Source organism: Phoca vitulina, unplaced genomic scaffold (assembly GCF_004348235.1).
Source record: "Phoca vitulina isolate PV1807 unplaced genomic scaffold, GSC_HSeal_1.0 scaffold46, whole genome shotgun sequence".
In the NCBI taxonomy this organism is placed as follows: Eukaryota; Metazoa; Chordata; class Mammalia; order Carnivora; family Phocidae; genus Phoca; species Phoca vitulina.
The window spans coordinates 10719039-10731387 of NW_022589749.1; the positions used below are offsets into that span (position 1 = coordinate 10719039).

The window sequence follows — 12349 nt, forward strand, 5'->3', positions numbered from 1 at the left end:
GAAGCCATCGGCTAACTTGGATGCAGGAGAGCTTTTTTTCCAAAAAAAAAAAGGAGGAGAGCTTTTGCAGCAAATGGTAGAAGAGGTGACTAAGAAGGAGCCACGTACCTCAGCAGGGCATACGGTAGCCCCAAAGAGTAGGAACAACATTAGAAATGTGGTGTGGACTTAAGCCCCGGGGTGAGAGATTCTTTTCATCCCTGCCCCACTACGGTCCCTCTCCCCACCGTTCTGTGCCTTGTCTTCACTTAGGTGGCCAGGCTGGAGCGGAACTTTTACCTCACTAAACGCGAGCTAGAAAGGATCCAGAATGAGTTGGCAGCGATCCAGAGGGAACTGGAAGCCCTGGGGGCCAAATACGAGGCGGCCATTCTGGAAAAGCAAATGCTGCAAGAAGAAGCCGAAATCATGGAGAGGCGGCTGATCGCTGCGGACAAGCTCATCTCAGGCCTGGGGTCTGAGAACATCAGGTCAGTGGCTGAGGAACGCCTCCGATGAGAGGTCCGAGTGAGACTCCATGTTCTGTCAGTGAACGTGAGCAACCGAATTTCTTACCATGTTGTCTTTCCGCCACACCGCGTTTTTATCTGGAAACCACGTGGGAAAGTTCTGATTTCGCTATTATTGTGTTTAGGGTGGCTAAGGCCATTTTACACATTCTTGCAGTTTATTAATTATTAAGGGTGAAGGAGGCAGTGCAGCTGTGGGGACAGGGAGGCACCAGGGGCCTCTGGCAAGGTGCTGTGTGTTCTGGAAATGTTTACTTCCTAGTGACCTTTAACCCTGAGTGCGTCCTGGGTGGGTCTAGAGGAGGGGTCCGCCTCTGTTGCTGGACAGATGTCTTCTAGGGTCTCTTCCATCTGGCTCAGTCCTGAGCTTCAGTTTTAAGCACGTAGGGCTGTCCAATGCCTAGGGGCAAGGCCGTTTGGCCATAGCTGGTCCACTGGGTATGAGAGAAGTTTCTAATCTGGTGCCTATAAAAGTGATATGGAAAACACTAGAAAATACTGTTTGCTCGTGGGAAACAAACCATTTTCAGTATTTCTAAAACCTAGAAGACTTGGGCCGCTTAGCGGAAGGGGCCAAATAAAACATCTATTGCATTTTATCTTCGGTAGAAGGTAGAATTTTGTCACCAAGCAGGACCAGAGCTCCTGAGTTCTGCTGGGCATGTCTGCAAGTTGCTGATTAAAGCATTCAGAAACAATGTGATTACTACTTAATAAATAGCTTTGAGACTAGATGCCTCCTGCAAACATTTCTCCAGCCCTGTAGATGCTGGGTTCTGCTGAGCCTTGCAATTGAACAGGGTCTTCCAAAACACTGGGCTCATTAGGGTGGGAAGTTGCAAAATGACCTGGCAATCTTTGTTTCTAAAAGAAGGGACTATCTCCAACAAAGTTTCCTTCTGGCTAGCCCCATTAGCAGTGTGTCAGGGTGGTTCTTCTAGAATGTTCCTTTTGATTGTGCCAGAAGATAACGGCTTACTGCAGCCCCCGTCTCCTGCACCAGGTGGCTGAACGACCTGGATGAGCTGATGCACCGGCGGGTGAAGCTGCTGGGGGACTGCCTGCTTTGCGCGGCTTTCCTGAGCTACGAGGGCGCGTTCACGTGGGAGTTCCGTGACCAGATGGTCAACCAAGTTTGGCAGAATGATCTCCTGGAGCGGGAGATTCCCCTGAGCCAGCCTTTCCGGTTAGAAAACCTGCTCACAGATGATGTTGAGATCAGCAGGTGTGTGTGACCCTGAGCCCAGAGGATGAGGGGGCCTTGTGGGGGGAGGGGGGGTACGGTGCATGGTCCACGTGGGCATCACCCTGGCAGGGGAAAGCGAGGGGTGCAGCCGACCTGATTGCACAGAAATGGCAGGTTGAGCTGCAAATCCAGCTTCCCCGACCCTGAGGAGTGTTGAGCAGCTTGGGGGTTGGTAGATTGTTCTGGAAGGCCAATCCTACCACTCTTAGCACTCAGTCGCAACTTGACAAGAAAAATAGACTTCCCTGTCACTGTCCCTTCCAGGTGGGGATCCCAGGGACTGCCCCCTGATGAGCTCTCGGTTCAGAATGGCATCCTTACCACCCGGGCCAGCCGCTTCCCCCTCTGCATCGACCCCCAGCAGCAGGCCCTCAACTGGATAAAGAGAAAAGAGGAGAAAAATAACCTGCGGGTATGGCCCACTCCTCCCTGGGTGTCCTCTGCCCTCACTCACTGCCTGCTCTCGGGGCACAGCCTGTCTCTCCCACCGTCTTTACCTGGCAGCCCTGGGCCCCTGGCAATGCCCTGCTGAAAATGTCCTGTCCGCCCCTGGGCGGAGCCCTCCCCCTCCCTGCGTGCCCACCCTGTTGAGTCCTTGAGGGCAGCATGACCTGCCCTGGGCTTTGCCTTCTGACCTGTGTGTTGCTTCTCAGCTGTGAGCGGCTTGAAGCTGGACATCGTGCTTCCCTTATCTTTGTGTCCCCCTACCTGCACAGTGCTTGGTGGCCTGAGGTGTTCAGTCATTTTTTTCTTTTGGAATGGAGGAAAGATATCTCAATATCTTCTGGTTGAGATATAATTCACATACTGTAAAATCCACCCATTTAAAGTATACAACTAAATGGTTTTTAGTGTATTATATGCAGAGTTGTATAACAATCACCAGAATCAGGTTTTACCACCCCAAAAAGCAATGCTGTGTGCTTTAGCCGTCGCCGCCCCCCCAACCATCCTTCCATTTCCCCCCTCCCCGTCTCCTAGCAACCACTAATGTATTTTATAGATTCGCCTCCTCTGGACATTTCACATAAATGGAATCATGCACTATGTGGCCTTTGTGTCTGGCTCCTTTCACGGAGCATCATGTTTGCAAGGCTCACCCGGGTTGTAGCAGGTGTCCGCGCTTCCTTCCTCTTTGTGGCTGAATCATAGTCCATTGTGGGGATGGACCACATTCTACCATCCATTTATCCATTGATGGGCATTTGGATGATTTCTACTTTTTGGCTATTATGAATAATGCTGCTGTGAACATTCACATGCACTTTTTTTTTTTGGTGGGTATATGTGTTCAATTTCCCTGGGTGAAATTGCTGGCCCCAATCACTTTTTGCTGAACTAGTTCACAAACTCATGATTCTCAGTTCTGCTTTTTCCTTATTTTTTTTTCGAATCCTTGCTCCCAAGTACGTACCTGCTGTTGGGGGGCAGGGTCTACCTCTAAAATATACATAGTGAGACAAATGTTATTAATGCAGAGATGGTCCTCAACTCCGCCCCCCCCCCCCCCCCAGCCTGCCAGGGGCCTGAGATGGCCCATCCTGCAAGTCGTAATGAGACTCTGTCATGATTCCTTCAGGCTGCTCAGAGCCTGAACCTAATAGGTTTCCGGCTTCCATGGGTCTCATGCTTTGCTTCTCTCCCTCATTCTTTCTCCCCTGTGGCTCCCTCTGAGGCCCCGGCATGCCCACTCCCTGTTCCGGGAGCGCTCTCCTCCTATGTTTGCTGAGCGCACAGCACCCCTGTCTTCCAGGTGGCTTCCTTTAATGACCCTGACTTCCTGAAGCAGCTGGAGATGTCCATAAAGTATGGGACTCCTTTCCTGTTCCATGACGTGGATGAGTACATCGATCCTGTGATTGATAACGTCTTAGAGAAAAATATCAAAGTCGTCCAAGGACGGCAGTTCATCATACTGGGAGATAAGGAAGTGGATTACGATTCAAATTTCAGACTGTACCTAAACACCAAGCTGGCCAATCCCAGATACACCCCGTCTGTGTTTGGGAAGGCCATGGTCATCAACTACACGGGTGAGGATCTACACAAGCTCAGTGGCAAATTGGGGTGGTTACCACAGAGACCACAATGGGAGTTCCAGCTGTGCTTTCAACTCGGGCTCCCCGATCTGTGGGAGCCTCTGCACTCCTGTCGCTCTCCACTCTGTGGAGGAGCATCTCCATGTTGTTCTGACCGGTGGCTTTAGAGTAATGGCAGGAGCGAGTCCTCGAGTTCCCGAAATGCTGGCTCAGATGCACCCTCCGCTTGCCCGCGCCAGGCACAAGCGTGCAGCAGGTGAGGAGACGCGGGGTGCCCAGCGGTGACAGCCTCCCCTTCCTCCCACAGTCACACTGAAAGGCCTCGAGGACCAGCTGCTGAGCGTGCTAGTGGCCTCCGAGAGGCGAGAGCTGGAGGAGCAGCGGGAGCACCTCATCCAGGAGACGAGTGAGAACAAGAACCTGCTGAAGGATTTGGAAGACTCCCTCCTTCGGGAACTGGCGACCTCCACGGGGAACATGCTGGACAACGTGGAGCTGGTGCAGACCCTGGAGGAGACCAAATCCAAGGCCACGGAGGTATCCACTGCATGGAAAGTGCATTGCACTGGGAGGGGGCGGGGTGATGCCTCTGGAGCACCAGTTCCCTTATCTGCTCAAGGAGAAGATTGGACTCGGGGATCTCAGGGCCTCATTCCTGCATCTTAGAAGCTGAGGTGTTGGCGTGGGGGGTGGGGGTGTGGGGACAGCCACCTCTGCTGGCATCGGATTTGGGCTCTTAGTCACCTGAGGGTTTGCCTGATGAGAACAGGCCACCTCTATTGGGGTGTGCTATGGGGAGGGGAGCCCTAGAGGTGTTCCCAGGGACCCTTGTGCATCAGGTCAGCCTCTTTGAGTTAAGTGTGATAGAAAACCCAGCTCTACTTGGCTTAAGTCAAAAGGGAAATTATTAGCTTAGAATACAGAAAGTCCAGGGATGGCTTCAGGCAGGGCTGGATTCAGGACCTAAGCATATCATCAGGACTCAGTTTCTCTCCATTTCTGGGCTGGGCCTTTTGTTGGGGTGGCTTCATTCTCTGCCTCCCCATGAGTCAAGTTTCCCTCATGGTCACCAGGTGGGTATGGCCTCATGCCCCCTCAGGTTCAGGTCCAAAGGGAAGAGTGAGAATTGTTACCTGTCCCTATCATGAAGGTCCCGAGAGTCATTTCAGTCACATGTCCACCCCAAGCCGATCCCATGGCCGGGGATGCTGTGTCTAGACTGGCTGGGCCTGGGTCACACGCTCCTCTCCTGGGGTTGGGGTGGACCCCACATATGGGAAGAGAGGGGGGAAGTTGGAGTGTGTAAGTTGAAGTCAGGGACTGTTACTAGAAGGACGGGGCACAGGTGCTGGGGAGTCTGGCCGACAAGCATCTGGCCAGAGGGTAGGAGCTCTGCAAACCGCAGCAAGCGCTGCACAGATTTCTCTGCTGCTCCCTCCCACTCTTGCTCTCTCTATTCCTTACGTTCTTGCCCATTTCCTAAGTCATCCTGGTGACGGTGTCAGTCTCCCCGTTTCCACGGTGACGCACACCTTCTTTTTAGGTATCAGAGAAGCTCAAGCTGGCGGAGAAGACAGCCCTGGACATCGACAGGCTGCGGGATGGCTACCGGCCGGCCGCCAGGAGGGGAGCCATCCTGTTCTTCGTGCTGTCCGAGATGGCCCTGGTCAATGCCATGTACCAGTACTCCCTCATCGCCTTCCTGGAGGTCTTTGGCTTGTCACTTAAAAAGTCCCTGCCTGATTCCATTCTCATGAAGCGATTACGGAACATTATGGACACGCTGACCTTTAACATCTATAACTACGGTTGCACGGGTGAGCACCCCTCTGCTCTGTGTGCGTGCACCTCTGGCGTCCGTCTGTGTGTCCGGATCTCTTCTGTGGAGGATGTGAGGCAGAGGGGATCAGGGCCCACCCTAACAGCCTCGGTTTACCTTCGTTCCCTCTTTAAAGGCCCCCACTCCCAACACTGTCACATTCAGAGGCACTGGGGGTCAGAGCTTCAACATATGGATTTGGGGGGGGGGACACAATTCAGCCCATTCCAGTTGGGCAGGAAAAAGGTTGAGGACTGTTGTCCCTACAGGGCTCGCTTACTTCTTGCAGCGCACAGAAGCTAGAATTCAAGTCACAGATGTTGACTTACACAGTTTTTCCCCCAAGAACACATTTCTTATGTTGCTGTTGTTGTTTTTTATTTTAAAGAAGAAGAACTTCAGTATTCAGCATCCCCCATCACTAACCAATCTGTTGGTGGAATGTGCTTGCTCCGCAGTGGAGGTTGGCAAACTGGGACCAGCAGGCCAGGTCTGGCCCCCTGCCTGCTTGTGTAAATAATGTGCTGCTGGAACCCGGCAGGGCCATTTGTCTATAGTCGTCTGTGGTCGCTTCCCCGCTGCAGGGGTGGATGAGTAATTATGGAGACAGCCTGTAACGTCGGAAATATTTCCTATCTAGCCTTTTACAGGGAGCTTGCTAACGCCTCCCCTAGATGACGCCAGACAAGAGCTCGCACTTAGGGTTAGACAAACGACCCGTGTTCCGTCGAGAAGGTGGCTCTGGCCTTCTATGGCGCGGTCCTCCCGCCGCCTTTGGACCCCGCTCTGTTCTCCCAGGCAGGTGCGGTGGGTGCGGCAGGCAGGGCCGCTGCGGACGTGCACGAGTGAGCGGGACTGCAGGCTGGCTCGTGGGCTCCCTGCGCAAACCGGGCCCGCGCTGTGTGGGCTCAGCCGCGGACCTCCAGGGGGTGGAGGGCTGGGGGTGCCGGGCGCCACCGAGATGTCCGGCCGTTCAGTTCATTTCTCTTACGTTTAAGCTTGTCGTGTGTAGGAAAGTCCACTTTGAAAGCGAATTTACCTCATCAGTGCCCGTCTGATGTTTCCCTCCAGGGTTGTTTGAGAGACACAAGTTACTCTTCTCTTTCAATATGACGATCAAGATAGAACAAGCAGAAGGCAGAGTCCCCCAGGAAGAATTAGATTTCTTCTTAAAAGGTGATGAACGTGCCTCCTTTCATTCTTCCCCACTTCCTTGACCCCCCTCCCCCCCATTGCACACACACGGAGGTTCGTTAAAACAAACCAGAGTATTACCAAACTTCTCCTTAGAACTTGGCTTCCAGCAGCACAATTAAAAAAAAAAAATTAATTTATTTGAGAGAGAGAGTGAAAGAGAGAGCACAAGCAGGGGGAGCCACAGAGGGAGAGGGAGAAGCAGGCTCCCCACTGAGCAGGGAGCCCGATGCAGGGCTTGATCCCAGGACCCTGGGATCACGACCTGAGCCGAAGGCAGACGCTTAACCGACTGAGCACCCCCCCCCCCCAACCCCGGGCACCGTCCAACAGCACTGCTTTACTAAATATTTCAGTTGATAATTGCAGCCTCAGAAGTGGTTCTGGTCTGGCCTGGAGCAGCGGGGTCTCTGCCCACAGGCTGCCCCGAGGCCGGAAGCCACGCTGAGCTGCCTGGGTGGGGTCCCCAACAGTGACAAGGTGAGCCTACGTGTCCTTCTCCGTCCATCCCCTCTGGAGACGCGGGTCTCTCCTCAGAGTGGGAGAAGTCGAAGTCCTGAGCTACTCACTCCTCCCAGCACGTTGCTGCTGGCTGTTTACTTCCCATCTTCTGTTGTGATTAGGAAACATTTCCCTGGAGAAGAGCCAACGAAAAAAGCCCTGTGCATGGTTGTCTGACCAGGGCTGGGAAGATATCATGCTTTTATCAGAAATGTTCTCAGACAACTTTGGGAATCTTCCTGATGATGTGGAGAAACATGTGGCGGTCTGGCAGGAGGTGAGACCATGTTCTCGCTCTCCTCCTTCCCTTCCCTCCATGTCGGTGGGCTTGAGATTTCAACCATAGCCTTATGCCTTGTGACCCCTGAGTGACCCGTTCAGAGTGGAGTCAGCTCCCTCCAACACCCTTGATGGAATTCTCCTTTATGTGGTTCAGCTGGTGTTTGGGAGAACCATCCATCTGTCCATCCACCCATCCATCCATCTGAGAAATGGGCACTTGCCATGGGACTCAACAGTGAAAAAGACTCAGCCCCTCCCTTCCTGAAGTTCGTAGTTTTTTTGGGGGCGGGGGAGGTAGAAAATGACACATCTGACTAGAAGTGACTTTGAGGTTCATACTTGTATAGGTTTCATTCCTTTATAAAGCGACTTTTGGGAGCTTCATATAAAAATGGGGGCCTATATCGTTCCCAAGTTGATGCCACCATGAATGCTCTTTTCCTAGTGGTATGACCTGGACTCACTCGAGCAGTATCCATTTCCCTTGGGTTACGATAACAACATCACCCCTTTCCAGAAGTTGCTTATTTTGCGCTGTTTCCGTGTGGATCGGGTGTATCGGGCAGTGACCGACTACGTGACTGAAACAATGGGAGAGAAGTAAGTGTGTTACGGAGTTTGCTTGGCCCTTCTGTGGGCTCGTCCCCGCCCGCCCGCACCCCGGACTCGCAGACAGCGGTGGCCGCCCAACTTTGGGCGGTGTTAGTCACTCTAGTTCCGTGCTATTCGGGAGAGGTTCAGTGGGAGTCACGTGTGTAAAGTTTTCTAGTAGCCGCGTTCAGAAGAAATGGATGAAGTTAATTTTAATTACATTTTATTTAACTCAGCACATTAAAATATCATTTCAACATGTAATCAATGCAAACATTATGGAAATATTTATTTATTTAGTATTAAGTCTTCAGAGTCGTCATTTAGCCTTACCGCACAGCTCGGTTTGGACTGGCCACACTTGCAGTGCTCAGTGGCCACATGCGCCGAATGCCTTCCGTACTGGACAGCACGGCTCTGGAACTGAAGACAGGCAGATAACTTGGGCTTGCAAACTCAACCTCAGAAGGCAACGAGTGTGCAGGGCTGGCTGGGGACGGCGGCACATGGGAGAGGTCAAGCCTGGTCCACAGGGGCAGTTGCCCCTTAGCTCCTGCTGACTGACACCAGCTGGCAGGGGCCCCCCTCCCAGTGGCTGGATCCCCCGACTCTTAGAAAGAAGTTACAAATTTGGATTTCTGTGTCAAATCGCCCAAGCCTGATGTGTTGGTAACTAATTTTCAAAAATCTTGAGAAGTGGGCTATTCAGGACATACCTGTGGAGTTGTTGGCGTGGGGCCTCTGGGTTGTGTGTTGTGGGGACGTCTGCCTGGAAGGGCCCCTGTCGGAGGCGCCCCCATGAATGTGCTGGGGTGCGCTAGGGGGACGCAGTGGGGCCCGTGTCACCTAGGAGTTCACCCTCCTGTGTGTGATGTGTGTGTAGACATTGGACTCTAACCTGTGCAGACCTATACCAGAGGAATAGCCAGAAGGTTCTGGCTGGGGTGAGGTGAGCGCGCTGTGGCTGTCCTCCACAAGAGCCCCTGCTTTGTTTCCTTCACTAGGTACGTGCAGCCCCCCATGATCAGCTTCGAGGCCATCTTTGAGCAGAGCACTCCAAACTCGCCCATTGTGTTCATCCTCAGTCCCGGCTCTGACCCTGCCAGCGACCTTATGAAATTAGCCGAGCGCAGTGGTTTTGGAGGAAACCGCCTCAAATTCCTCGCCATGGGTCAAGGCCAAGAAAAGGTAATTTGTTGTTGGAAGGAACGAACTCTAAATTTAGGTGAGGTCCCTGCCCCTGTTAACAGTTGGTTAGTATCTGGTTTTGAGGGTGCCGCTCCACGCGAGAGCTGGGTGCATTTCCGGTCCTCTGGGCAGTGCGCTCCGGTGCCCGGGTGCCCGGATGGTGCATGACAGCCGTGTGGTCCCCCAGCGGGCATGCTGTCATGCTGACACTGCCGGGCCGCTGTGCCCTGTTGTTCCCAACGTCTGTTCACACGTAGTCGTCATCTCCTCCTGTCCCGGTGACGTGCCCGTTTCAGATCGGGGCTGTCACTGCCCCCAGGGCATGGCCACGGACATAGTCAGGGCGCCAGTGCGACTGTCCCAGAGAACCTGGAGCTCCCGGGGCTGAGGGAGGCCGGTGGGTGGAAGGTGCTGGCTCGTCTTCCAGGCCCTGAAGGCATTCTGAAAGCTAGTTCTTGGAAGGCACCTCTGGAGCTCCTGGGTCCCTGGCTCCTGCAGGGGTGGGCTGCTCATTTCCGGGGGGTGTGGAGTGGGTGTCTGGGAGAGCATGGGGCCAGCGTGGCTTTGGGGCGCCGACCCCCTGCCCCCGCGCCATCTCCCGGTGCAGGTAGCTCTGCAGCTGCTGGAGACAGCAGTGGCCCGCGGGCAGTGGCTGATGCTGCAGAACTGCCACCTCCTGGTCCAGTGGCTGAAAGATCTGGAGAAGTCCCTGGAGAGGATCAGCAAGCCGCACCCGGACTTCCGCCTGTGGCTCACCACAGACCCCACCAAGGGCTTCCCCATTGGGATTCTGCAGAAGTCCTTGAAGGTCTGGCTTCTACAGACACCCCGGCCCTCCAGCCCCGTGTGTGCATGCATGTGTGTTTGGGAATCTAGGACAGAGCCGGACCCTCACACCCACCCTTCCCACGTCCATCTCTTCCTCTCTCTTCAGAGATAAGCACTGTCCTGTGTTGGGTGACGATTTTCGGGGGGGGGGACAGTTAACGCCTCTCAGGCCTGTCTCTACCACTTCCGCACGTATCCAAAACACTATCTAGGTTCGTTTTCCTATACTTCACATTTATGAAACCTTCTGCCCATATCTGCAGTGCTCTAGCGGATTATATGCCCCGCTTAACTTACTCTCCAGAGAAGTTGTGTTTGGAAAGGTTTTGTCATCTGGGGCAGGTTGAGGGAAAACTTAACTACTTTCCACGGTCCAGAGAAGCTAAAGCACCTTCCTTGGGTCATTTGATGAACAGGAGCCAGAACAATATCTCGTTCCCTAACTTCTTTGCCGGGCCTTTCACAAGAGACGTTTGCTGTGTGGGGGATGGGAAAGGTGGCCGCACAGAGGGGAAGGGAAAGCCGAGATGTCTACATTTTGCACCCTCTTCAAAGCTGGACTCAGGGGTCCGTGGTTTCGGTCATGATTTGTCTTCTGACAGGTTGTTACAGAGCCCCCCAATGGGCTGAAACTCAACATGAGAGCAACGTACTTCAAGATCTCTCAAGACATGCTGGAGCAGTGTCCGCACCCGGCCTTCAAGTCCCTGGTCTATGTGCTGGCGTTCTTCCATGCGGTGGTACAGGAGAGGAGAAAGTTCGGGAAGATCGGGTGGAATGTGTACTATGACTTCAATGAGTCTGACTTCCAGGTGAAGACGCAGCGGCTGCTGGTCCCCCTTACCCGGCTCATCTCCCCCGACCCTTTCTCCAAGTTCACGACCACCCGGCTGCTCCCGCCCACACTTCAGGAAAGGGTCAGCACGGGAGTGACTTCATAGGTTGGGGGATAACCACGCCAGTCCCTCCTCTTTTAAGGTCTGCATGGAGATTCTGAACACGTACCTAACAAAAGCCTTCCAGCAACATGACCCTAGGATCCCGTGGGGCAGCCTCAAGTACCTCATTGGAGAGGTAGGAGCATCTTGGGGGACCCTTCATGGGCTGCCTCCTGGGGCTGGAGATGGGCTGTGGCCTGTGGCCCCGTGCGTGACCTCTAAGCCCTTGGTGACTCCCCTCTTGCTTCTGCCACCCATCAGCGGAAGGCCTGAGGTCTCTGAGGAATTCTGTTGGCTCATCACCTGGGTGTCTTTCTCCTAAGTGGGCTCCATCCCCACGGACGCTCTGGATTCATCACTGTGGGGGCTGTGTTCTCTAGGGGTGGGCATGGCCTCGGGCCTGTCATTGTAATCTTGTTCCTGTCCAGCGGGCATGGAGGGCCACTCTGGAGACCATTACTTTATACAGCCCCCACCCCCATGCCCTGCAGGTGGCACACACAGGGACATCACCAATTCCAAAGACCAAAGTGGCAGCTGGCTTTTTTGATGGTTTTGTGGTCTGTTCACTAGGTTTTGGGGATTTTGCAAATGGCATACGGGCTTCCCGCTCTTCATGAAGGCACCTCTTGTTCACAGTGGGTCACAAGGCATGCCATCAACATGGTTTGAGCTGCACAGTGGCCAGGCCAGCAGGAGCATCCCCAAGGGCACGTCTGGTCTCAGGGGTCCCTTGGTGGGTCGTGCGCTCCCAGCCAGTTCTTGCTTCCTGTACCTCAGGTTATGTATGGAGGACGGGCCATCGACAGCTTCGATCGGCGCATCCTGACCATCTACATGGATGAGTACCTGGGAGACTTCGTTTTTGACACTTTCCAGCCATTCCACTTCTTCCGGAATAAGGAAGTGGACTATAAAATCCCCGTTGGTGATGTAAAGGAAAAATTCGTTGGTGAGATTTCTCAGGCATCAAAACGTATGTTAAAATTGTTTTCTAAGGGAGATCCACCATACATTTCAGCTGTTCTGTTTTCTATGGTTGGCTTGATGGCTCTTCTGACCTCTCTGCTGGTGGGGATCCTTGGCTGGTGGGCGTGCTCCATGTTTTTATAGGGGGCCCAGCACGTTCTTTATAGCCTCAGCATTGATGGAGTTAGTTCAGATTTCCTGTCCTAGAATGATGACAAATATGTCAGATTCTGCCTGGAAGGGAA

General features: G+C 53.5%; 1 protein-coding gene across 1 annotated transcript in view; it reads left to right on the forward strand.

Annotated features, from left to right (window-relative positions):
* Nucleotides 1–12349, forward strand: part of DNAH10 (dynein axonemal heavy chain 10) — a 129574-nt gene that overhangs the window by 111676 nt on the left and 5549 nt on the right. Inside the window, exons 60-73 of the mRNA XM_032431401.1 lie at nt 253–470; nt 1513–1734; nt 2020–2167; nt 3509–3788; nt 4102–4331; nt 5338–5611; nt 6685–6789; nt 7431–7585; nt 8036–8190; nt 9186–9369; nt 9977–10177; nt 10800–11009; nt 11176–11271; nt 11916–12087. Coding sequence (XP_032287292.1) covers nt 253–470; nt 1513–1734; nt 2020–2167; nt 3509–3788; nt 4102–4331; nt 5338–5611; nt 6685–6789; nt 7431–7585; nt 8036–8190; nt 9186–9369; nt 9977–10177; nt 10800–11009; nt 11176–11271; nt 11916–12087 — 2650 coding nt within the window. The remainder of the gene's footprint in view (nt 1–252; nt 471–1512; nt 1735–2019; nt 2168–3508; nt 3789–4101; nt 4332–5337; nt 5612–6684; nt 6790–7430; nt 7586–8035; nt 8191–9185; nt 9370–9976; nt 10178–10799; nt 11010–11175; nt 11272–11915; nt 12088–12349) is intronic.